Source organism: Leuresthes tenuis, unplaced genomic scaffold (assembly GCF_036924035.1).
Source record: "Leuresthes tenuis unplaced genomic scaffold, fLeuTen1.0.hap1 SCAF_9, whole genome shotgun sequence".
Taxonomy (NCBI): domain Eukaryota; kingdom Metazoa; phylum Chordata; class Actinopteri; order Atheriniformes; family Atherinopsidae; genus Leuresthes; species Leuresthes tenuis.
Genome location: NW_027325363.1, coordinates 33,360,993 through 33,388,156, shown reverse-complemented (window position 1 = coordinate 33,388,156; position 27,164 = coordinate 33,360,993). Strand labels below are relative to the sequence as shown.

General features: G+C 42.1%; 1 protein-coding gene across 3 annotated transcripts in view; it reads right to left on the bottom strand.

The window, feature by feature from the left end:
• Positions 1-11,653: 11,653 nt before the first annotated feature.
• Positions 11,654-27,164, bottom strand: part of nf1a (neurofibromin 1a) — a 105,183-nt gene continuing 89,672 nt past the window's right edge. For all 3 annotated transcript variants that reach the window (XM_072393136.1, XM_072393138.1, XM_072393137.1), the window contains 13 exons: positions 25,798-25,899; positions 25,124-25,264; positions 24,348-24,474; positions 22,892-23,023; positions 22,436-22,571; positions 21,889-22,049; positions 21,651-21,773; positions 21,420-21,538; positions 21,231-21,331; positions 20,541-20,683; positions 20,315-20,361; positions 17,562-17,778; positions 11,654-16,211 (listed from right to left, as the gene is read on the bottom strand). In XM_072393136.1, coding sequence (XP_072249237.1) covers positions 16,069-16,211; positions 17,562-17,778; positions 20,315-20,361; positions 20,541-20,683; positions 21,231-21,331; positions 21,420-21,538; positions 21,651-21,773; positions 21,889-22,049; positions 22,436-22,571; positions 22,892-23,023; positions 24,348-24,474; positions 25,124-25,264; positions 25,798-25,899 — 1,692 coding nt within the window. In that variant the 3' untranslated portion in view covers positions 11,654-16,068. The remainder of the gene's footprint in view (positions 16,212-17,561; positions 17,779-20,314; positions 20,362-20,540; positions 20,684-21,230; positions 21,332-21,419; positions 21,539-21,650; positions 21,774-21,888; positions 22,050-22,435; positions 22,572-22,891; positions 23,024-24,347; positions 24,475-25,123; positions 25,265-25,797; positions 25,900-27,164) is intronic.

Sequence of the window (27,164 nt, the reverse complement as noted above, 5' to 3'; positions counted from 1 at the left end):
TTTGTAATTTATGTACTTTTTGTGTGGAACACCAGCTGCACATCTAATGTCAATAAGCTTGACTTCAGCATGCTAATTAGAATATTTATCCGTGCTGGCTTCTTATTTATTGTTACTTGTTGATTGATGAGCTATAGCTATAGCTATTGTTTGTTTCCATCTTTCTTGCTTATTTGTTCATTCACTGATTTTTATGTGTTGTATGTTGTTTTAAATGCGTGTCTGCTTAGGATGGTTAATCACCATCCTGTCTTGTTGTAACTTAGGTGATTTAACTCATATGGAGTAATTCTCTCGGTTAAATGAGTTGAAGTGCTATGTGATTTGAAACTAGTTGTCAAATGAGGATAGTAGGTGTCTCTCTTGTTTTTTTAGCTACATTCACCTCTTAATCACTATTTAATATGCGTGAGAAATTTGCCCTCGATATATGTTTAAGGTAAATTGAATTACTCCTTTTATGCGATTGCTTATTTGAGATATTGATATAAATCCCAATATTCTATTGTTACACTTGTATGTTTAGAGAGAAAGAAAAATGATGTTGTCATAACTAAAGATACTTGAGAAAAGTATAAGTAAAAGTTTATGAATGAGTTAATATTGCATGCAGTAACAAGAACATACCAGAAGAGAAAAATGGTTTTGAGTGTCCAGAGGGAACCAATCTGCAGTCTCTAAACTGGACTGGAAATTGTATCAAGGGAATTATACATGCATTTTGTATTTGAGCAAGCTTACATGACCATTCTTTAAGTCTTACAATTTTGTTCAGCCACAGTAATATTCCTTGTATTCAATTACCATCTAAAATGCTCATGGTCCTGAAGCAAAGTCCACGAAAATGTGCATTTTGCCGTAATTCATTCTCAGTGTTTGATCTGGCTTTAATTCCTTTACATACAGCGTGTAAAGAAGGTTGTCAGATGTTTAAGTGTCTTTGATTTTTTGTTTGAGGTCCAGAGTTACCCTCTCCTCCCCAATGTGGACTGCATATATTTCACCAGTTACATCTGCAAACACCTTGGGCAAATAATTGGAATCTTTCTGTTGGAATGGCAGTAACTGACATACCTTGATTTTCTTTTCCAAGATGTACAACAACAACAATATTGGAATTCTTCACCATTACAAAAATTTACAAAAAATTTGTAACACGTAAATCAGAGACTGAAAGCACAAAGAAAAAGCGAAATAATGCTACTTTGAAACATCAGTGGTTTGAAGAGCTTTTCAACTTCCATCCATCCATCCATCATCTGCCGCTTATCCGGGGGTCGGGTCGCGGGGGCAGCAGCTTGAGCAGAGAAACCCAGATGTCTCTGTCCCCGGCCACTTCCTCCAGCTCTTCCGGGGGGACCCCGAGGCGTTCCCAGGCCAGCCGAGAGACATAGTCTCTCCAACGTGTCCTGGGTCTCCCCCGGGGTCTCCTCCCAGTGGGACGTGCCCGGAACACCTCCCCAGGGAGGCGCCCAGGGGGCATCCTAACCAGATGCCCGAGCCACCTCATCTGACTCCTCTCAATGCAGAGGAGCAGCGGTTCTACTCCGAGCCCCTCCCGGATGACTGAGCTTCTCACCCTATCTCTAAGGGAGAGACCAGACACTCTGCGGAGGAAACCCATTTCGGCCGCTTGTATTCGCGATCTTGTTCTTTCGGTCACTACCCACAACTCGTGACCATAGGTGAGGATGGGAACGTAGATTGACCAGTAAGTAGAGAGCTTCGCCTTCTGGCTCAGCTCCCTCTTCACAACGACGGGTCGGTGCAGAGCCCGCAACACTGCAGACGCCGCACCGATCCGCCCGTCAATCTCCCGCTCCATTCGTCCCTCACTCGTGAACAAGACCCCGAGATACTTGAACTCCTCCACTTGGGGAAGGATCTCATTCCCGACCTGGAGAGAGCATTCCACCCTTTTCCGGCTGAGAACCATAGTCTCGGATTTGGAGGTGCTGATTCTCATCCCAGCCGCTTCACACTCGGCTGCGAATCGCTCCAGTGAGAGCTGAAGGTCACGGCCTGACGACGTTAACAGAACCACATCATCTGCAAAAAGCAGAGACACGATTCTGAGGTCGCCAAATCGGACACCCTCAACGCCCTGGCTCCGCCTACAAATTCTGTCCATAAAAGTTAGGAACAGAATCGGTGACAAAGGGCAGCCCTGATGAAGTCCAACTCTCACCGGAAACGTATCCGACTTACTGCCGGCAATGCGGACCAAACTCTGGCACCGGTCATACAGAGACCGAACGGCCCCTATCAAGGGGTCCGGCACTCCATATTCCCGGAGCACCCCCCACAGGACTCCACGAGGGACACGGTCGAACGCTTTCTCCAAGTCCACAAAACACATGTAGACTGGTTGCGCGAACTCCCATGCACCCTCCAGGATCCTGCCGAGGGTATAGAGCTGGTCCACTGTTCCACGGCCAGGACGAAAGCCACACTGCATCTCCTGAATCCGAGGCTTGATTATCCGACGGATCCTCCTTTCCAGTACCCCCGAATAGACCTTACCAGGGAAGCTGAGGAGTGTGATACCCCTATAGTTGGAACATACCCTCCGGTCCCCCTTTTTAAAGAGGGGGACCACCACCCCAATCTGCCAGTCCAGAGGCACTGTCCCCGATGTCCACGCGATGCTGCAGAGGCGTGTCAGCCAAGACAGCCCTACAACATCCAGAGCCTTGAGAAACTCAGGACGAACCTCATCCACCTCCGGGGCCTTGCCACCGAGGAGCTTTTTGACCACCTCGGCAACCTCAGCCCCAGAAATGGGAGGCCCCGTCTCTGAGCTCTCCGACTCTGCCTCCTCCGAGCACATGTTGGTAGGATTGAGGAGTTCCTCGAAGTACTCCCCCCACCGACTCACAACATCCCTAGTTGAGGTCAGCAAAGCCCCGTCCCCACTGTAAACAGTGTTGACTGTGAGCCGCTTCCCCCCCCTGAGACGCCGGATGGTGGACCAGAATCTCTTCGAGGCCGTCCGGAAATCGTTTTCCATGGTCTCACCGAAATCCTCCCAGGCCCGAGTTTTTGCCTCAGCAACCGCCGAAGCCGCGGCCCGTCTGGCCTGTCGGTACCTATCAGCTGCTTCCAGGGTCCCACTGGCCAAAAAGGCCCGATAGGACTTCTTCTTCAGCTTGACGGCTTCCCTCACCACTGGTGTCCACCAGCAGGTTCGAGGGTTGCCGCCACGACAGGCACCGACCACCTTATGGCCACAACTCCGATCAGCTGCCTCGGCAATGGAGTCACGGAACATGGCCCATTCGGACTCAATGTCCCCCACCTCCCCCGGGATATGGTTGAAGCTCTGCCGGAGGTGGGAGTTAAAGCTCCTTCTGACGGGGGATTCTGACAAACGCTCCCAGCACACCCTCACAATACGTTTGGGCCTGCCAGGTCTGATCGGCATCCTCCCCCACCAGCGGAGCCAACTCACCACCAGGTGGTGATCAGTTGACAGCTCCGCCCCTCTCTTCACCCGAGTGTCCAGGACATACGGCCGCAAGTCCGATGATACAACCACAAAGTCGATCATCAAACTGCGTCCAAAGGGTGTCCTGGTGCCAAGTGCACATATGGACACCCTTATGCCTGAACATGGTGTTCGTTATGGACAGTCCATGACTGGCACAGAAGTCCAACAACATAACACCACTCTGATTCAGATCGGGGGGGCCGTTCCTCCCAATCACACCCCTCCAGGTCTCACTGTCATTGCCCACGTGAGCATTGAAGTCCCCCAGCAGAACGAGGGAGTCTCCGGTAGGAGCACTCTCCAGTGCCTCCCCCAGAGACTCCAAAAAGGGTGGGTACTCTGAACTGCTGTTTGGCGCATAGGCACAAACAACAGTCAGGACTCGTCCCCCCACCCAAAGGCGGAGGAAGGCTACCCTCTCGTTCACTGGGGTAAACCCCAATGTACTGGCACACAGCCGGGGGGCAATAAGTATGCCCACACCTGCTCTGCGCCTCTCACCACGGGCAACTCCAGAGCAGAAGAGAGTCCAACCCCTCTCAAGAGGACTGGTTCCAGAGCCCAAGCCGTGCGTCGAGGTGAGTCCGACTATATCTAGCCGGAACCGCTCAGCCTCGCGCACCAGCTCCGGCTCCTTCCCCAACAGAGAGGTGACATTCCACGTCCCAAGAGCTAGCTTCAGTAGCCGAGGATCAGACCGCCAAGGCCTCCGCCTTCGGCTGCTACCCAGCTCACATAGCACCCGACCCCCTTGGCCCCTCCCACGGGTGGTGAGCCCGTCGGAAGGGGGACCCACGTCATCATTTCGGGCTATGCCCGACCGAGCCCCATGGGCACAGGCCCGGCCACCAGGCGCCCGCTGCCGGGCCCCACCCCCGGGCCTGGCTCCGGGGGAGGCCCCGGTGTCCCATATCCGGGCAAGGGATCACGAGGTCCAAATTTTTTGTTCATCATAGGGAGTCTTTTGAGCTGTTCTTTGTCTGGTCCCTCATCTAGGATCTGTTTGCCTTGGGTGACCCTACCAGGGGCTTGAAGCCCCGGGCAACATAGCATAGCTCCCAGACTCATTGGGGCACGCAAACTCCCCCACCACAATAAGGTGACAGCTCAGGGGGGAGGAGCTTTTCAACTTGATAGTCCAAATGTGAACTTTCTCACCTGTTAAATGTGATGCAATAGTTTTTACATTGCATCACTATTTGATGAAATGTGCCAATGCTGTATTCTGCTAAGGTGTTATTTACGCCTTTAGATGCACAAAAACTATAAAAAAAACATCTCAGTGGACTATTTCATGTTTGCTGTGAGACTGGGTGGCAGCACACGACCAGTCCCAAGAGGAATGCTGCCAGCACAATGTAGAATTACATCAGTAAGTGGCTCGTATCCAGGAGAAGGTTTTTGTTTGTCCAGCTCTCTCTGTCATTCTCCTTGCCAGCGTCATATTGCATTTGTTTGACAACCTCTTGGATATAAAAAAGGAATGGTGATGAATTTGTGAGAAATTTTGGCAGGTCCTCAATTCAGCAGGACTTTAGACCTCAACTGATTTTGTTTTACTTTGATTGTGTCTGCCTTCTGTGTCGGTATGGAATTCATCAAAGCTTTCATTTCTATAGGCTAATTTAGTCAATCTTGACCACTTGATTTGGACAGTGAGATGGCCCTTTTCTTTCATTGCCAAACCAGAGGTTGTAAATGGGAGGCCAACTTCAGTATCTACCGCTTGCTTGAATTACTTTTTTTGTTTAAAATTTTTCTGTTGTCCCTCTGAGCAGTGGTGAGATTGGCTTACTGGTAAGGAATCCTCTGATTCAGAAAAACTGAGAGCATGCTTTCAAAGACAGTCCACCCTCTTTCAATTAGAAGGTTTTAAGTATCAAAATATTTTAGTCTTCACCCGATCTTGAATTAGGTAAACACAAACCAGATGACGAGCAACATATGACATATGACAGTGGTTCCCAACCTGGGGTCCGCCATGAGATCGCATGGGGTGCGCACAACTTTGTCTGTGCTGACCTCTGACCATGCGTAAGCAGCTAACGGGCTAGGTTAGGCTAGACCTGGGTAGTTCATCCCTGATTGTTTCCCTACTGTCAGCATCACTTTATAACTAAAACACAATGTCTGAGAAAAGTAAAAGTACCGATGGTTCATTTGCATCAAAGAGGAAAACAAGGCAATATCTCGAGAGTTACCTTGATTTAGGTTTTATTGAAGGACAGAACAGTTCCCGGCCAGAATGCGTCATTTGTGGCGAGAAGCTAGCTAATGACAACGTGAAGCCATGCAAACTGAAACGACACCAGGAGACCAAACACCACAAGACTATTGTTGAAAGTCGAGAATATTTTGAGAGCAAGAAGCAACTGGCATTGTCAAGAAGATCAACGGACATCAGGAAAGCTTTTGAAAGAGCAGGTAGTGATTTACACAGAGCCACAGAGGTGTCATTTGTTCGCTGTTAATTGCCAAGGCTAAAAAGCAGCACAATATGGAGAGCAGCTAATCAAAGTGCACTTGTGTGACCTAGCCATTTTGTAGAGGTGTCCAAATGTTTAGTGATTATTAATGTTCACTATATAGTGAACTGAATGTATCCCACAATTCACCGCGAAATGTAGTGAACATCCGATGGTCACTAACCGGAGTAAAAGTCACGCCGTTGGATGACAGGCACGAGACAAATTCATGAGTTGTGGAGCAGTACAACAGACACGAAGGCAGTTTATTCCATTTTTTATTTTATTACACTTTTCAAAACAAGGCAACTTAAATGGTTTCCAACATTCATTAAAAAAAAATGAACAGCATATAATTAAACACTCCAGTAGGTTAGTTAAGCTGCTATAGGCTTAGACTGCTGGGGGACCTCATCTGTCACACCTTTCCTCACTTTGCTCTCTTTTCCCCGTTTAATTTCTCAAATGATATTATGTACATGTGACATTATTGTGGTTATTAACTTGTGTTTCCCTGTTCCAACAGATATCCTTTGAATGGTGTTATGCTGTTTTTCCTCCTCTTTTGTGTCTTCTCAAACCCCAGCTGGTCGAGGCGGATGGCCACCCTTCCTGAGTCTGGTTCTGCCAGAGGTTTCTTCCTGTTAAAAGGGAGTCGTTCCTTTCCACAGTCGCCACAGGCACGCTCAGGACGGGAGATTGGACTGAAGACAAGTTTCGGTGCAATCTGTTGGTTTCCTTAGCTAGGATATTGTTTTTGAATTGGCTCTGTATGAATGAATTGGATTATTTCGAAATTAATAAATTGGATTGCATTGGATTATGATTACATTGAACTGAATTCCATCTGGCTTGAATTGGACAATGTTATTTAAGTGCCTTGAGATGATAATTGTTGTAATTTTGGGCTACATAAATAAAACTGAATTGAATTGAATTACACTGTAACTTGTTGTTACTAAATAGTCAAGAGAATAAAATAATGTTTAAATATGAAAATATGAAATAAAAATTACAGGACAGTAATCAAAAGCCTCTAATTGAACAAAAATGCAGTAGTAAACGGACAAGTATTGTGACATTAATGAGGTATGTTTTAATATTCATAAATGTATAAATTAATTATTTTTTTATTTTAATAAAGAAACAAGTTTGATTGTTCATTTGAATTTATTTCTCACACACGCACACACACACATGACCCTTCTGCAACACATATACATACAAGCTCCCATATAGGATTCAAGGATCTTTTTATTTGTCATTGTATTCCTACAACGGACATTTGTCGGCACTCAAGAAAAACAGACAAAACAACAACAATGAATAAAATAAAGTGTCGTGAATACAAAAAAAGTAAAACATAAAAGTGTCCAGTAGTAAAAATAGTTATAAATATATTAGAAAAAGATATGTGCAGTCCTAAAAATGGTGGAATTATAAATATGGTGGAAGTAAACATTGACACAGTATATGTAATATAAAGTAAGTGTTATAATTCCTTTTTAGCCTTTTTACCCTGTTAGGCTTACAACTGGGGCTGGGAAGCTAAAACCCTTGAAAAACAACTGTTTTGCACAGCTTCTTGCGTATGCTGGCACTCTGTAACTCCAGAGTAGTTCATTTTGCGATGTGGTGCAGTCTTACTTTGTGAAATACAGACACCCCAAATGACACAAGCATCATCTCTAAGCCTGACAATCTCACCCGTCCAGTCAAAATCATCAGGCTTGAAGTGCCCACAACAGACCTTTGACGACTCAGTCGCAGCAAAACATTCTCGTCTTATAGCAACTTCTCATTGCTTCCTCAAGCCTGTATCACAGGGAAACCTTCAAAATATGAAGAAGAAAATAAAAACAGCAACAGATTATGAGAGAGAGTACCAGTTCCCGCCGTAATAACATTACACTTATAACGTTAGTTATGACTACATAATATTATATATGGTAAAATAACCTAAATTATTGTTCAATCTGACTTGTGAAATGTAATCCCACGCGATCTGGTATCAATACTGCGCCGGTTATCCAGTCAGTCACAGAATAGATTTTAAAAGCCTACTGATGGTTTACAAATCCCAGAACGGTTTAAACCCAAAATACATCTGTGATATGTTCAGAGAATATAAACCCAGCAGAGCTCTTAGATCCAAAGACTCAGTTCAGCTGGTCCAATCCAGTGTCCAGATTTAACATGGAGAAGCAGCATTTAGCTGTTATGCTGCAAACAAGTGGAACAAACTGCCAGTGGAGATTAAACTGTCACCAAGTGTAGACATTTTTAAATCCAGGTTAAAAACATTTCTTTTCTCATGTGTCTATGCTTGAAATCTGCACGGTATCTTTTAATTTATCTAGACTGTTGCTTATTTTAATTAATTTTAATTATTGTATTTCTTTCTATTTATATTCTTTTACATATTTTTAATTCTTTTTCTGCTCCCCGCTGCAATGCTTTTATTTTATGTAAAGCACTTTGAATTGTTTTGTACATGAAATGTGCTATTCAAATAAATTTGACTTTGAGGGTGCAACAATTAGTCGATGTTGTCGACAAAAATCGATAACATAATTAGTCGCTGACATATTTAGTTGTCGATAATTTTCGGTTACGTCATCACACGTCTTTTTCACGCTGTCGAGCTGAATGTCATTTTTCATACTGAGTGAGTCATCTCACTTCCGACCTATCTCTGCTTAGAGAGGCATGCGCGTTGAGGTAAATAATAGCGGGAGATGACCTGTTTAAACATGTGTGAAAAGTGAAATGGCTGCGGCTGAATTATTGTCCTCTCGTCCAAAAGTGTCAAGGGTCTGGTATCATTTCATCTCAACACCCAGAAAAAAAAGGTTACCTGCAAGTTTTGAAAAGCCGACCTCACGTTAGGGCTGCACAATTAATCGTATTTTGATCGTGATCACGATTTTGGTGGCCACAATCAAATGAACCTGATCGTCAACGATATTTACATTCAAAATGTGAGCGCTGCTGCCTGCATATCTAACCACACATGTTCTCAAGCAGTAGTCTACCAACCACCAGGGGGCGAAAGTGTGGTTAAGGCTTTATTAAGTTGGCTAAATGACAAGCGCACAGTGTAAGACAGCCTGCAGCGGCAGCTAGTTAGACTATGAGTCTATGAGTAAGACTGATGAGAGCAAGTCATGTCAAAAGCCGTGAAGAATACAGTAGCATCTGGGGATCGCGAGGAGCTTGTGCCTCGAAATGGGGCGACGTCCATTGTCTGGACTTGTTTTGAATTCAGGGCAAGTGACAAGAACAAGAACAAGTTATTTGCAAAGAGTGTAACAAAGTAGTGTCTGCCCCGCAGAGTAACACCACTAATTTGTTCTACCACCTGAAAAAACATCACAAACCTAAATATGAGGAATGCATGAAGGCCAAAGCTAATGTTAATTCACAAAATCCCCGTCCGTGTCCAGCGCCAACCCAGACAACCATTACAGCAGCCTGCACCGGGCAGAACCCGATCCATCTACCTCCCAAAGACACGCAGGAATAACAGACGCAATATATTTTTATTTGGCCAAAGACATGTGTCCGATCAATACAGTTAGTACTTTAAAATGTTAAATTGTTGAGTTTTTGTTTTTGTTTTGCATTATTTATCATTTATTCTAATTTAAAGTTTAATTTTTCACAAAAAAAATGTTGGCACATTGTTTGTTTATAAATGGTGCAATAAAAATAGATGTTTTTCCAGACGATGGTCGTGATTAATACTCGGAATTTCAATATTGATCAGAATAATCGTGATTATGATTTTGGTCATAATCGTGCAGCCCTACCTCATGTATCTCGGAAACACGTCTGTCACGCATTAACATTTGAAGAGGAAGCACGTTGGAGCTCTGGGAGAGCAAACTGACAATGGTAAGATATTTAGCTTGTTAGTGTAGCCTGCTAGCTATAAAAAAAACGGCATTGTCTTGGATTTTAACATAAAAGTGCAACATTAAAATTGTGTCATTCAACTTCACAGTCCAAAGTTACAACCAGGCTGTATTCTTTTTCAGTTGTTCACTTTTTGGTATTGATTTGACTGTTGGTGCATTGCTGCCAGCACTCTTATTAGCATTTTCAGTTAATGTTAAAAGTCAAGATAAGATATGGCTTGAATGTATCCTTTGTCAGTTTTGGATTGTTTTAATTAGTAATTAATCGATTAGTCGATTAATCGTTTCAATATTCAATGACTAGTCAATTGTCAAAATAGTCGTTAGTTGCAGCCCTATTTGACTTTGACTTTACATTTTCCTACTTTTTTGTCCTTTGCCAATCACATCCGGGGTTTTTACTGCTGCGCATATAAACATTAAAAACACATGAAAGATAATGTTGCTAATATTTTGCTAATATCTCTTTAGGCTCCCACAAGCTACAATACGCACCTGGGCCAGCCACACCCACCACCTCACTGGGATGTCATGCCGCTTGGTATACTTTCATACTCATGTAACCTAGCTGGCTGTTAGTTTGTTTTTAATCCGTGGTGTTTCTGCGTTGGTTCCAATCACTGTGGCATATTTTACACAACACCGGTATTTTCCATCCATCCATTTTCTATACCTTCAATCCGTCGATCGGGTAGCGGGTGGGCTGGAGCCTATCCCAGCAGTCATTGGGCGAAAGGCGGGGTACACCCTGGACAGGTCGCCAGTCCATCACAGGGCCACATAGAGACAAATGAGACAAACAACCATGCACGCTCACACTCCCTCCTACGGACAATTTAGAGTCACCAATTAACCTGACATGCATGTTTTTGGACGGAGGGAGGAAGCCGGAGTACCTGGAGAGAACCCACGCATACACGGGGACAACATGCAAACTCACACCGGTATTTTGATTTATTAAATTGCTTATTGACAAAAAAAGGTTGACGAACCACCTGGTATTAATATTCAATAACCCTAATCTGGTAATTAATTCTGGTCTCGATTGAATATTTAAAATATCTCTAAGTTGACAAATATTGTTGTAAATGTCTCAAAAATTCCCACCATTTTTTTAAACATGGTTTGAAGCTAAATGTGACAAAATGTTGCCGTTATTTTCAGCGTGGGCCGCTTTACAAACGGAACGGAAAGATATTTGCTCGCTCTCCGTTGACTCTGGTGCTAGCCTAGAGTGAGGAGACCCACCCAATATGGCGGCGATGCTGGATTACGTTCCAGCACGCCATGAGGTGTCTACGTATATTAGGTCTATAGTATAGACCGCATGTTGTTGATAAAGTGAAAACTGTCCCACTCTTGGACAACACTGTGACAGGATTGATCAACTGGCTGCAGATTGCCAAAACCAGCTGCACGAGAAGTCTGACCGTATCAGACGGGTCCGGGCTCATTCTCTCTTTGATGGGTGGTCGCTCTTTCTAGCTAAGGTCCTCTACCAGATGTCTGGGAGCTTGAGAGTTCTATGGAGTATCTTAGCTGTTCCTAGGACTGGACTGAGCTTCTCTGGACAGATTTTTTTTTTATTGCTCCTGAGATCTGAGACATTCTACCAGTTTAGGGGTCATGACCCCCCCCAAAAAAGCTAAAATTGGGGGAATATACCACTTCCCAAGCTGGTTCTGAACAGAGTCCCTCCTGCAGCATTTTGAATCAGCTGAAAGCTTTTCAGAGAATTTTGGGAAAGTCCAAGAATAAAGAATTACAGTAGTCCAATCTTGAAATGACAAATGCATGGAGCAGTTTTTCTGCATCACTCTGAACAGTGTTAACTTTCATAAACATTTTGATTCTAAAATCCTAGCTCTGGAAATAACATTGAGCTATTCGCAAGGGTCAGACGCTGAAGAGCAAAACATTTTATTACTAACACTGGAATAGTTCCATTTGTGTATTATTATACAGAAACTAACTGCTTTACAAAAACAAAATGATACAATATCACAGGTATGTACAGTGTAGTAAATATACCATCTCAAATTGTACACAAAGTATTTACAAATTGTCACACATACTGCATTAAAAACAGAACTCAGACTAATACTCTACAGACATTAGATTTTGCATAACATCAAATAAAACATGCCACATTTTGAGGTTTTCATTTTTACAAACCCAGGACTATTTTTAAATTAGTGCAAGTCAACCACTTGTTTCAGAGGTTCTGAATGCATCATCCTCTCTGCAGCTAACACTGCTCAAACTGAGCTTTCCTTCAGATGCTTCTGGGTAAAAGACGCACACGTTGGGTACGTTTCAGGAGAAAATCAGGGAGTGTAAATTTAACAGTGTGAAAAGTGATCAGCACTCACTTGGAAAATGATATTTTTTGGTGGAATCGCAAAACTTAATGAATAAACACGCATCTTTCAAGTGTACAGTGCACAGGAAGGGCCTGACTCAGCAGATGTTGACGTCTACAATGAAAAATGTGCATGAGACCAATTATGCTTCGTCTTTAAGGGCTCATGACAAACTAACAAAACCATCAGCATTTGGTTCCTTTCCTTCATATGATACTTTCTACAACACATCCTGCCCTCTTTACCTCAAGAACTTACTACAAAACTATCCAGTGTGTGGCACGCTGTTTCTTATAATCTGATGCCTGAAGATATCACATTGGTTGACTGGTCAGTAATCATTATGTAATTTGTCACGTCCTTTTGCCAAGTCATTGCAACTTGAAGCACCTGAATTAAAAGGTCTTCTTAGCGAGTGGAAATGCTGTGGAGCTTTGAGTGTGTGAGCAGTCAGCGGCACAGTTCAGACATCTTCAAATGTATTCATCTGGAGCCAGGAGAAACTTCTGAAGTGTGTGCAGATGGAAGCGTTGGAGACACACGTGCAGTCTGAGCACTCTGCAACGCTTTGGTGGTCACTATGAGCAACTCTATCAATGAAACTTATCTACTGAACTGGTCTTCTGCAGTTGAAATTGGATCAGGGAACACCTAATGTGACCAATTTATATCAAACTCATCACTCTGTCAGGTTCAATCTCAGAAAGCTTTTTTAAGGCTGCCCCTCTCCGTGGTATTCGTCTAATGATCACATGCTGATATAATGCAGTACACACTGTTGTTGGATCAGAACCAAACATGGACAAAATTCTGATCAACAAATACAGAAAACTTGATAAATATGTGACAAAGCTGCAGATTGGTGGAGATAATACAGTTGTACAAGAATACTCAACTCTTTTCATGCAGACATGTTATGGCAGGATTAAAGCATTTGGATAGATCAGTTTCATTACACATCCCACACAGTGCCATTCACTAAACATCAAGTGACCACTTTCAAAGCAAATCACTGGTTCACTTCCATCAATTCCAAATCAACCTCTGGCTACCACAAACTAACTTCCCACATTGACCATCATAACTCCTTGTACTGCTAAAAGGCCATTATTTGTTTCTAAGCTAAACAATACTAATAGCTATGTGTGAGCCATAAACTCCATTTTTACTGCAAATGCTTTTTAACATCTTTCAAAGAATTAAGACAATTTCAAAGAGAGATCCTGAAAAAATTCCAACTGACAGATCTGTGATTTCACTGTGCTGGGAATGCTTATGCATGTGTTGGAGTGCGAGTACACTGTATTACTAATGTTACAAAGAGCACATCCAGTGTGATGGCCCAGTTAACTGAAGTGAACTTAAAGATTAGAGCACAGAAGTAAATGGAGTTTCAAACACTCCAGCACACTGGAAAAAAAGAGAGCAGTGATATAATGCAGATGTGTGGGCAAAGAGCAGGACTGTGTCTTTTCATCATGCGTTCTGACAGTACAGAAAGCTGATGCTTACCTGCAAACAAGACTGTATGCAGGGCTGGGTGGGAGGGTAAAGACAACATGTAACACTAAGCAAAGAGCACAACCAGACTGTGGAAAAAGTAGATCCGTAGCAAACCAGCTACAAAGAAGGCTCAGCTGTAGATGCTAATCACAATACTTGTGCAAGATGGCAGGACACATTTGTGAGACCATTTTGGCTTCACTTTTCTGTAGTGAGATGTGTTATCCATCTTCGTCTACAAATAATGACAGACACTCAATAACAGGGATCCCTAGCAATAAGAGGCAGAGTTTTTTCCCTCTAAAGAGGCCACAGGTCAAACCTCTCTTGGATCTGAGTGCAGACCAGACTGCTAATGTGATGTTAATCAAAGTTAGTGAGATGACAGCCCTTTTCATACCACCTATTCAAAGTGGGACAGTTATGCTTTTGTTGTCCCTCATCGCTGTGTTTGTAAGGGATAGAGGTGGAATGAGTCATTAAAGCTGATGCTCCTCTGAGCCGGCAATGGAGGTAGTCACAGACCTAAATCTGTGCATCATGTGGAGCTGGCATGGTGTAACACACTGAGGTTTACATCAAAATCGTCTTTCAACACATCTTACATTTGCATTTTAGAAACGTTGATTAACTAAAAGAATTCTAAAAAGAACAAACTGTTCTTTTGAGGTGATCAAAAAACAGTCGCTGTTCGTAAGGGGAGAAGGAAATGCCGACAGTTCTCATCACATGATCGATCAGCTGATTCTGCTCCTAAAGAATAAACAAGGCCAATACCTGCTGACAGAAGAATAACCATTAAAGTTTTTAAAAATTGCTTTTCTCTCACAAAGATCATTGGTTTTGTGTTTTCTTCCTAAATCTTTTGTTTCCTCTCAGCGACCACTCCTCTCATTTATTACAACTACGTGGAACAGATAGTTTAATGCCACCGTCTAACCACACTGCACACACTAGTTCACCAGCAGATGGAAATTAACCCGATGAGCATTTCATATGATAAGATATTTCAAAAGTTTGCTTCAGATTGACTTTGGAATTGGATGGAAAAACAGCCACTGAGTTGTGCTCAGTCACCTCTGCTTTATCAGTGCGAGTGATTAACAAGAAGCGATGGCGGCATAATGAGCACGTGCTCTTTGCAGCGTTAGTGTGAAAGCTGAGTGAAAGGGGCTAATGTATGAGATGTGAACACACTGCAGTGAATCAGGAGTTGGCTTCTCCTGCAGTGAAATGACAGTGATGTGTTTTCGCTGATTGTTAACAAATAAAATGAGTGGTTCACAAAGGAGTTTAGGATTATTGCATATTACACAATTTTCCTTGACACTGTCAACCAATTAAAATGTTACGCTGCAGAAAATACAAGTCATCGTAAAAATAAGAGAGGAGCTAAATAAAAGGAACTTGCAGCTATTTACACAGTTGAGATTCCCCTAGTGTTTTGCAAATTTCATGGCTCAAGTGTTTGAGAAGATCATTTTTGGAAAGTGTTTGAATAAAGGAAGATTTATGTAGCACTATCTACTTGTACAGGATGGATATCTTCAGGCAATTGGACATATGGTCAACTATATATTTGACTATCACTGGAGGCAGGTCATGACCCAGTTTGGATGAGCTCATAGCGATATGGACAGCTTGCCTCCATAATTAGTACCTGTTCATTGTCCCCAGCAAGGTTTGACTTTTACTTTACAAATTGTACACATTGAAAAACCCTGACAAAGGCACACCATGGAGAAAACAGCAACATCTACATTAGCACAAAGGACTAGATATACATTTTCTGTCTTTGTCAAATATGTACAGAACTGGGAGAGGGGGGGCTGAGATGTCCAAGCAGGTCCAGAGTGTAGGTCCTGTCACACAGCGCTACCATAATGTGGTCCATCTCACTGACACAGCCCGAGGGACAGATCAAACTGTTCCCTATTCCCTGAGGCTGCAAATCAAACTTCAGCCTCAAGTCTGGATTTGTCCTGTGCCAAGTGTCTGGGACATGTTTCAGTCCACATCCTAACTCAATCTCACAGTTTTCCCATCGGCCTTTGTTGCAGTGAAGAAGAATCTTCACATCGAATCCGGAAGAGAGCAGAAACATTGACATCGAGGCTTCTCCAACACCTCGTTCAGTCTAAAATAATAGATTAATAAAAAGAAATCTCCAGCAGCAGAATTCAAGTTTGCCCTTGATTATATTCCTTGACGCAAATTCCAAGCTTACTTCCTTTGCCAAAGCAACATTTATGAAGAACAATGAGAAAATAATGAGGAATATGGAGTGCAGCATGTGGCCTGGCAGTCCTGGATGGAGGGGCAGTTGATCACACAATCTTCTTAATACTGGGTCTCTTGAAGCTGCCGGCACTGCGCTGCTTCTGGACCTGGCTTGCTGAGCCGTGGCGAGTGCGCCCTCCACTGGACAGAGCAGAACTAGGGGACAGCTGGACATTCTCTTTATCCCCACCTGGAAGACCACAGAGAGGATAGATAAGACATAAAATGCTGCATTTCCACATAAATATAGGACTGACAACTGTCCATTTTCTCACTGGAGCAGGAAAGACAAGAGATTAGGCATTCCCCCACTTTCTTTTGCAAACAAAAGGCACAGGCACACACAGTAGAAGTATAACAGTACTGTGGAAAAACTGATCTGATTTTTAAGCAGTCAATTACTCCAGATATCTGAACTGTGCTTCAGCAGAGAGTAGTGATGGAACATAATACACTTCTACCGATGGGGTTAGAGTCTGACTGCTGAATTGAAACCATCTTTACTATTGTTTAGTCAAGTCCATCTTTGAGATAGCAACTTGAAACAAAACCACACAGTAATAAAGACGAAACCATTGTCAGAAGTCAGGAAAAGGTTGTTCTATTGGAACTTGAATTAGCAAAACATTTTAATATCACACCAAATGGAGGACATATTTGTGTGTGTGTGTAAATGGTAAATGGACTTTATCAGGGTCTCTGCAGGTTTCAACAAGTCAAACTTAAGACTTTTTAAGACCATAAGGAATACGACTTAAGACCCATTTCACAACCATACTGGCAAAAAAGTACAAAAGGCATGAAGGAAACTCGGAGGCCCGGAATTACTTGCAAGGTATGGTCTTTTTTTTTCCCCACATTGGAATGCAAAATGCTTAACCTAACTAAAAACACCAGAAGCCTCTCTATTGTGAACTAATATTTGTTTTACTGTTGACTTTGGAGATGAGAGACACCTGCCTGGGTGTGAACACATGCCGGGTGCACCGTGCCGGGAAGCCCCCCGCTTTATCAGAACTTCACAACGGAGCAATAACAGAAAAATTATGTCGTGCGCCAACACACTAACTAGTTGATAAATTCTGACCGGGGTGCACAGGTACTTTAGTTCCATTTTGTTATGTTATGTTATAGCTTCCTCAAAAATTTTAATAATTAAAAGCAAGACTGAAGTTCATGCATTTGTTTTAAATAAAAGTAACGTTAATACATTTTTAAGACCTTTCAAAATTTTGTCTAATTCAGTATTGAAGACATTTTCTGAAATTTTAAGATAATTTTAGACATTTCAAGGCTTTAAATTCAAATGATTGGATTTTAGATGTTTTAAGACTTTTTAAATACCCCGCGGATACCCTGTTTATATAGCACTGTTCTAGTCTAGTTGACCACTCAAAGCGCTTTTACACAACAAGCCACATACACCCATACAGACACACACAGCTCTTCTTCTTATCATACACATAATATGTGTTCCTACTACCAACCTTCTTCCTGAGCTACAGCCGCCTGTGTGTGTGTGTGTGTGAAAAACAGAAACCTGGTGAATGCTGTGAGGTGGCCAGTGAGGTCATGGAGTTGGACAGGTTGAGGTTGGCAGTGATGCTCAGCTGGCTTTGGCTGGTGGGAGGGTAGGGGGAGGTGGGCGTCCTCAGCTGCTCCTCCCCTCGTTCCTCGTCAGCTGCTGGCAGGTAACTGTCAATCAATGCCTCCAGAAACTTGACAATGAGTTCAGCATAATCGGGTATCTGGGTTTGCTGCAGGGTTAGCGTATGTGGGGGAGAAGACAGAAAAAATTAGAAATTTTAGATGGTTAGTAACTCTACGAACAATGCTGATGAGATTTCGCTGTTAACACGCTGATCTGACATTTCAGCGAAGGCCATTGATTTATGAATGGCTTTTCGATCAACCACCATTACAATTAAGAAATGCACAATTTAATTGCTTCGCTGTTTTCCATTCAAACTATACATTTTTTATATATTTTTCTTAAAATAACAAAGTCCCACTGAGATAGATAATAGATACAAGACACTTGCCTGGGTCAAGTCTCCTTTGCATCTCTTTTACAAACTTTCATATTCATGTGGAAAACAGTACACACTCTTTCAATTCTTTTGAAAGAGGGTATTTCTGCCCCTCTATTGACAAACTAAGAGTTACAACTTGTGAAGAGGTAACTCTGGAGTCGAGATCCTTTATCTCTGTAACTGTTAAAGCCCTGGTTTAATGAGACACGGAATGCGATATCACTGAGATAGTCCCATAACCTTTAACCCTAACCAATAACCTGGTGGTCACAACTTAATCTAGCTGCTTCCTTTAGGTTTAAGTATGCCCGTTGGGATTTTGATGCGACACACACAACATGACATTGACCAGGACAGTAAATCTCTTCTTTCGGTTTTCCAACTGCTTTCCAAGCTGTAGATGACGCTCATGGGGATGGGCCAGTACATTTGTAGTGTTACTGCCTTTCGCAGCAACTTTTTTTCTTGCATGTTCTGCAGACAGGATAATTGTCCTCCACTAGTTGTCCGGTAACCGTTACATCCCTACCACAAACCATCTCCTCAAACCCCAGACTTCCCCACTCACAGGAATTACAGAAGAGCTCTGGAATAATTTCAAGGATTTAAAAAAAAAAAAAAAACACTTCTCAAAAAAACGTCTTTAACCATAAAGTCTCCAAACTTCAAGCCCATATCCAACCTTCCATTACTCTCCAAGGTCCTTGCTGCCCACCTTCAGGACCATCTCAAACACAACAGTCTGGTTGATAAATTTCTGTCTGGTTTCCGTCCAGCACAGAAACAGTCCTGATCACAGTCACCGATAACCTGCTAATGGCAGCTGATTCAGGTTCACCTTCCTTCCTCGTCCTCCTTGACCTGTCTGCAACATTTGACACCACATCCTTCTCAACAGGCTGCAACACAATGCTGGACTCAGTAATTCTGCCTGAACCTGGTTCAAATCCTACTCCTCTGATAGACCTGAATATGTCTGCATGGGTGGCTCAAGGTCCAGGACACACTGTCATCTGTAGGGTTCCTCAGGAATCCGTGCTTGGACCCATTCTGTTTACACTAAACCTGGACCAAGACCAAGTCATCAGCAGCTGTGGAATATCATTCCAGTGCTATGCTGATATCACACAACTCTACATGAAAACAGACGCACACCTTTCGGCATCATTGTCATCGTCATCTCTTAAAACTCACTGCCTGTCTGGAAGAGACACAGGTGTGAAAAAACATCATTCGCAAACATGTGTCATAACTAGAATCGCTTTCTCCGGCCAGGAGAATTCCCCTCTCATCAATAGTCACCAACCTGGGAGTTAGATTTGACTCTCATCCAATCTTTGAGGCTCACATCAAACCTCAGAAACATTTCCAAACTCTTACCCTCATCCACGCCTTTGTCTCCTCCAGACTGGACTATTGCATTGCACAACTAATCGAGATCCCCAGCAAAAGCATTCCAAAAGCTACATTTAAGAGATTTAACCTCTCCTTTCGTACTTTTTCAAGAGGTTAAGAGGTTTTCAAGGACTTTTGAGAAAACCCAAGATTCCAAGAGGCTGTTTTCAAACTCTGGTCAGAACGGAATGGTACATTTTAAATAAAAAAAAAAAATAAAATAAATAAATAAATAAATAAAAAGAAGATGCATCATGCAGCGAATGAGGACTCAGTTATGAAATAGAGACGTACATGAATCTAACTGATGGAGGGGGCAGGGAGGGGGCATTTTATGAATGCTACTTCAAGGGTGGTAGCAAATCAGACCTCATCATCTCTGATCCATTCCAAGCAGAGCAGATCATCAAGATTTGGAGCAGGTGAGCCCATACTGGCAGCAGAACAAAGTGTGGCTTAAATGGAAGTGACTAATTCTGGATTAAGACAACATTAAACTCTCACTGCAGCTGCTGTTACTCATCCCTGTTTAACAGCTTTAAGACCTGAACACAGCAGTTCCATTTTAAATCATATTGCACACATTCACAGTATTTGGCAATCAAGTTCAATGGCAAGTATGACTGAGCGCTTTAAAGAAAAAAAAAATCTACTAAACTGTGCTTTCTCTCTAAATACTAGTGCCGAAAAGTAGACAGCAAATGATCTGCAACCTCTATGCTAAAGTGCTAATTCTTTTGAGGGTGCATTGCTTCATATATCACTACCCCAACTGGCAGGCTGTGGTCAGTGTATAACTACTTTATGAGCTGAATTCCTGCAAGGGAGGATGTGATAGAATGAAAGGAGAAAACATCATTCATACCTTAGAAAAGGGTCCGGCAAACCTCCAAAGTCCATTAAAGCCAAAGCCTGTAAAATTAAAGGTAAGAAGCAGAATAAATAAGAAGTTGATGAGAGGTGACAGTTAAATGCCATCCATTTCAATTTACTGTTACAGCTTGAACAAATGTGCTATTTGGGTCTACAGGTCTAACTGTGTACACAGTTGAACATGTCTATCCTGTACAAGGGGAACATTTCCTCTTTACTTTGTAAATATGAGGGCTGGTATTGAGGGGGTGACTCCTCGTGGTACACCACACTCTGGACAATGCCGTGGACAGGATTCAGGAGGTTGGTGTCCTGGCACATGGACAATACAGAGTTGATCTTTGAGTCTAGCAGGTTGTAGCTGAGGAGGAGGCAGACATACAATCATTCAGTGTTAGAAACTTCTTTGTGTAGCTGAGCATGCCTGTGTTCAGCTTGTACTGTAGATTTGACCAAAGGACATCTCTAATAATTGAAACAGCAAAAATATGTTTAAACTGAGAGAGAGTATCCAGCAGTTAAGTGTAGGGCTCATTTCACATCTGTGAAATGAGGATACCACATAGAGCTACATTGGGTGGGGTTATACATGATTGCAACTTCACAGGAAGCCAGAGGGCCTCTCTGTGAAAAGGTTTAAAAGGTTGTAAATAGCAGTCCACAACAGTCCACTCAGGTATCCTCTTAGATTGAGCGCTTCTTTGAGCTAAGATCCCACTAGATATCCAGGTCACATATCACTTCCAGAGATATAAACCAGCTGTACCTACAACAACTTTAATATTATATACTTTACAAAGAAACTCGAAGAATCCAAATATTTCCCTTCAAAAAAGAACGTCACAAGAAAGATAGAAATTGTCAGTAAATAAGCTAATGAAGAGAAAGGGATCAAGTGCTCTACTTACACAACTGGAAAAACCTTTGGGAAGACAACGCTAGCTTCCGCCAAGTACTCATACAAAATCCGCTGGTCAAAGTCATCAGTGCTGTATTTGACCTGGGTAGCCTGGAGAACAGAACCACAGTCTGTTGAGTTGAATAACAACATGAGCAGTCCCATCATTTAAACTCTACAGAGTTGTGTGTGTCTTCACCAGAACAGTGAGTAGCAGAGCCTGGATCTTTGGGTCAGTCAGCACCTCCTCATCCAACAAAACATTAGACTCTGATACAGACACCTTGCGTAGGTGAGAGTTTCCAATTCGTTGCGTCTCTGTAGTCGTAACAATGAAAGATTCCATTACATATGTTCTCAATGAAACTTTTATATCACAAAAGACAAAAAAGGTTGTGCCAGCATTATCCCTCTGGTCCTGGCCTCTCACCTATCTCATAGTCATTTTCTGCTACACGCCTCATCTTGGGAGGGGTAGTCATACCAGACTCCATCTCTGGTCTCTTTGGTGCTTTAGAGTCTGATATGAGATGATCAAAGCTTTTCCTGGTGCCTGGCAAACACACACAGACAACACATATTTTAGCAGTCTGCAGATTTAACACTGACAACATGGATAGTTAGTAAAGCTTGACTGATATTGTGCACAATGAAGAGATTATCCATACCCAGAAGCTTTTTTGTATTGGCCTGCGAAGGCTGGCCCATGTCCAGGCTCATGGACTTGCGTGTTCGTGGGCTGATCTGGCCCATTATGGGGTAATGATGTGGTAACAGGAAGCGCTCCGAAACCTGAGGTGATGTCCACGGCTGAGGCTCGTGTAGAGTTCTGGAAAGAAGGTACATGGATAAAGGTTGTCAAGGGGGTTATGGAAATGGGAACAACTTAATTGTCAAGTTAACTGGCAGTTTGGTTTCATATTTCACAAGAGCAAAGACACTGCAGGCAGGTATCTGTTTTAACATAATGCCTACTTCAAACTATCCACATCAACTATAAGTAATCAAAAGTTTAACTTTTGTGCCAAATCTCTATTCTAAAGTGAGCATGAAAATGAAATGAGTATTTATCCCAAAGGGAAATCATATAATCATCACATAAGTCACAATTATTACATTTTCATAACTTATATTATATAGCATGTATGATATCATATAGCCTGACTATGTGTGCTGTGGATAGGTCAGAGAAAAAGATCCCATTCTTTCAGCCACCTGCAGGTGGGATCATTGATGTGAGCAGAGTAGGTGTCCATGGGCACTGGGTCCATGGAGAGGTCAGAGATGAGAAGCGACTTCCTGTGTTTGAGGCTGCAGCGACTTCTGACTTCTTCAGATACAGTAAGCAAAGCTACGCAAAAAAGAAGGAGTAAAAGAAAAAAGCAGCTTGTGATGATGGACATCATCGATAGTATGGCAGATGAAAACCTACAAAATGACTTCATCAAAGAAAGTCACAGTTTAAATATTTGTTCTGCATTTGTTAATCAGCGGCCCTTTACCGCCTTACATTCAGCCTCAGTTAACACTACCTCAGTCCCTCAACATTTGCAACATTTCTAATCATACCTGTATTCAACTGTATAATGTGTTTAAGACTTTACATGTAAACAGAATTTCAATAAAGTGTGATGAGAAAATATACAAATAAGGTCTTATTTAGTTTCATACCAGCCAAATAAGCCACACTCTGGGTGTTGACCTCAAACTTGTCACATTTCAGATGCTTGCTGATCAGAGCCAAAAGTGTGTGCAGGATTCGCACTGTCCTCGCCACTGTGGTGGGCGATGGGTGTCTGTAGCCTGTAGTGACACAAGTGTGAGAAATTGTAACAGTCAACTACTAAACACTGACCGAAAAAAGCATCACAATGCGACCTTAAACAAACTAACAAAAAGTCAAAGTGGCGCAGTAAAAAAAAAAGTGAACCAAAAGTTGGGAGCATTTTTATGTACCTTCATTAAAAATCAATACCAGGAAAACCATAGTAATAGCAGATTCGGCTGTGCTTTATGAGGGCGTTTTATTTAACCCCTTAACGTTTTTACGTCCTGCCAGCGGGATGTTGAATCTTTCAGGACAAATCTGGGGTTTTCCTCAGCCCCCCTTTATATGTACCCAAACATGTTGTCTACCGTTGGAAAGCTAAGGGTCTTGTGATTCGAATGATGTATGCCAATCCAGGATACAATCAGAGCTGTGGGCACAGTAAACATTTATGTCAAACCAGTCGCAAATACAAAAAAGAGACAAAGTCACTTATAAAGCCTCACAGCATTCTAAGAAAATATACAACTGTAACAAAAATGGTCCTGTTACGTTGGCAAGGGTCCAGTTAATGTACTCCAGTAAAATAGTTAGTCTACAACAAGTCTTACGCCCACAAAGACACAGTCTGCCGCAGCAAACTTTCAAAATTTCCATCAGATGCATATTTTTCTGCATATTCTTGATCATAACTTCAGTTAGCATGCATGTATTAGCCACACCATGATACCGAAACAGCTCTGGTCTTTAACCTTTTGAATGACATCTGACTTGTTCCAATAGATGACTGTTTACCCTGTCTGCTGGGGCACAATAGTCAATTACTCACTGATGCGTCAAAAGTATCTGTACCTATTCTTATGTGCGAGGCTCGAACCAGTTGCGGCGGATTTGACTTTGGAGTAGCGCATTGAATAGCTAATGAACTTCTGAAAACAACTGTATGCAGGTTGGTCTCTTCTTCCATATATGGCAAATGTAATGCGTAAAAAGGTCAGAGAAGTAGTCTTGCTTCTAGAGTTGCAAATTAAGCATCGTAGTGCATAGTCCGCAGTCCTATGCTAACGTCACTTTTAAGACATATTTGGGAAGAAAAATTAGGCAGACATAAAAATCCATCTCTTTCACTTGTCTCAAGCTCATATTACTCTGTGTCGGTAGCACTTACCAAGATTTTGACTGTTGTGGGTGAAAAGTGTTCTCTTTCAAAAGAAACCTCAACCAGACGTCTACTCCAAGTGGTTCAAGAACAGCTTTCAATTTACTTTGGGTATGCTTTTTTTTTCTTCAGGAGTTTCAGGCAAAAATTGCCCAACTGTTAAGGGGTTAAAGCATGAAAAAGACCACGCACTGCCTTACCTTTGAGTAGGTGGCCCACCAGTGCAAAGTTGAAGTTGGCACTAAAGTTGAGTCCCACAAAATGATCCATTTGCTTACAGTGCCATTCTAAAGGACGCCTGATTTCCATGAACACTTCCTCCGGACTCTGGAGGAGCAAACAATAGCAGATGGGTGAGAAAGCTTCATTCTGCTATGTCTTCTTTATAAAATATTTTCTGTTATTGGCCACACATGATGCACAGGGAGCATATACTTTGGTGTATTTGTGTGCTTAATTAAGTAATTGATAAGTTAAGTTAATCAAGAAATTGTAAAAGAAAAAAGAGAATAAATAACATAAATTGACCGTGTTCTGTATCCTTATGAGAAATACACATCTGCAGTCTTCATCCAGTTACAGAAGATGTCGGATTGCTGTCTGGCACCTCACAGCAAATCCACACTTCAAAAGCTGCCAGAGCTCATTGGTACATCTACTCATTTAAAAGTCCTCATTCAGCAGTCGTTAGACTTTCGATTTCAATTCATTAAGACATGTCACCTCTAGCCTGAAATAGTCTTCTGACAAAAAGGTTGTGGGTTGTGACGAGCACCTGACAACATATTACTCATTTCAGAGAACTGCTGTTATTTTCATGCATGCAAACTTTATCGCAAGTAAAATATAGATGCGTCAAGCCAACATGATGCTCTGCATTATGAAAAGAACAAGTGGCCTTTAATGAAAAAAATAAAACAAAAACTATCAACCCAGGACAGTTTGTGCCTTCAACAGTGTATTGCGTGCGCTCTACCTTGTCATTGAATACACGCATTGTGTCAAGAGTATGGAGGTTCTGCTCCAGAAGGGCAGTTCCAGCAGAGTACAGGTTAACTTCATCTAGCTGTAGCACTGCCACTGCCACCCAGAACAGAGCCTTGTGCATTGGAGAGTCCTGCAAAAAAATAAAAAAAAACACACACAGGAGAGTTCAACTTGGAGCCAACTCAGCTAAAACATACAAGATGGTTGTGACAAAGTGCAAAGATAAAAGAATAAGCAGTCATGGCTTAACTAATCGTGCAGTGGGTCATTAATTCTGATTAAAACTCATCAAGCATAGTGTAAAAGCTGCAAAAGACAGAAGAGTGAGACTTGTCAGAAGCCGGAGTAGCCTGGATATTAGATGCAGCTCAAGAGTGTTCTTTGCAAGTCACTTCTACATCAGTCACTCTGAGTGTGATCTTTGTTCTTCACGACAAGCATTTATCGAAACTACTTCATAGTTGGTAAATATAGCTGCAGACCTAAGCAAGTGCAACAAAAAGTTTCAACTTGTGGCGATAAGAGGAAATCTGTGTTTACAATGCCATAATGACTGTCTGGAATAAACACGTCCTAAGTTTGATGGCACTCAGAAAAAGGCTAAGCTGTACAGGAAATACAGTGCAGTGACTGGGTTTGGCAATTATGACGATGATCTTGTACCTTGCTGAGTAAAGGCTGCAGCTTGGTCAGAGCAATGACTGTGGCCTCTATCAACACTTGGCTGTTGTAATTGTCTGGCCCCTTTAAACAGCTCTCCAAACCCTGTGATGAAAAAGAGATTAAAAACCAAACAAGATTGTAACAGCCTTCATAAACATGCTTTATAATGTGATAACCTTTCTTTCAAAACAAAATAAAACCAGCAGAATTAATGCCAACCGCATACCATATTCACATGGTTTTAAAACAAAGTTGGTAAGTTATCCACATTTCTAAATTTCAGATTACTTCAGGAAAAATCTGCTTGAGCCGCCTATAATAAAAAAAAGTCAAGCGGTTTATCTCTCGACTGCAACTACAGATTAAAAGATAGTGAGAAAAAGTCACGTCAACAAAGGACAGATAGGTGGCATCATGTTTGTGCTGCCCTACACAAACAATGGCAACCGAAGAAACTGGGTATACAAGGAGTCTATTGGTGACGTATTAAAATTTTACCTGATAAAGAGACCCTCTTTATCATATTATCGTTATTTTTTAATAACAACTAATACTCTATTAATTCCTAAAGGGAAATCATATTGCTAAAGTATTATTCAATTTAATTGAATAACTAAGTAATTTCTTTTTTTCTAACCATCAACCTTTGGAAGATTTAAACCCAGAAAAAAAAGACAAAATATCATGGCATTTAAGTTAGACCTATACATACACTATGTTGGCAAAAGTATTCGCTCATCTGCCTTTCCACGCATATGAACTTAAGTGACCATTCTTAAGCCATAGGGTTTGCAGCTATAACAGCTTCAACTCTTCTGAGCAAGCTTTCCACAAGAGTGTTTATGGGAATGTTGGAGGTCTGTAGCGACTGACTCTGCTCACTATGCGCCTCAGCATCCGCTGAACCCGCTCTGTCATTTTATGCGTCCTACCACTTCGTGTCCGAGTTGCTGTCGTTCCCAATCGCTTCCACTTTGTTATAATACAACTGACGGGTGACAGTGGAATATTTAGTAGCGAGGAAATTTCACGACTGGACTTGTTGCACAGGTGGCATCCTATCACGGTACCATGCTGGAATTCACTGAGCTCCTGAGAGCGACCCATTCTTTCACAGAGGTTTGTAGAAGCAGTCCGGGTGCTTGGATTTACACACCTGTGGCCATAGAAGTGATTGGAACACCTGAATTTAATTATTTGGATGGGTGAGTGAATACTTTTGGCAATATAGAGTATATATAAAAAAAAACACTGTTAAAACATCCAGTCAAGTTAAACAAACTCTCCATCAATTGACATAATTTGTTTTCAGTTTTCCGTTCTAGATAGCAACACATGACAAATACTTTTCAGTGCTACCTCAGCTA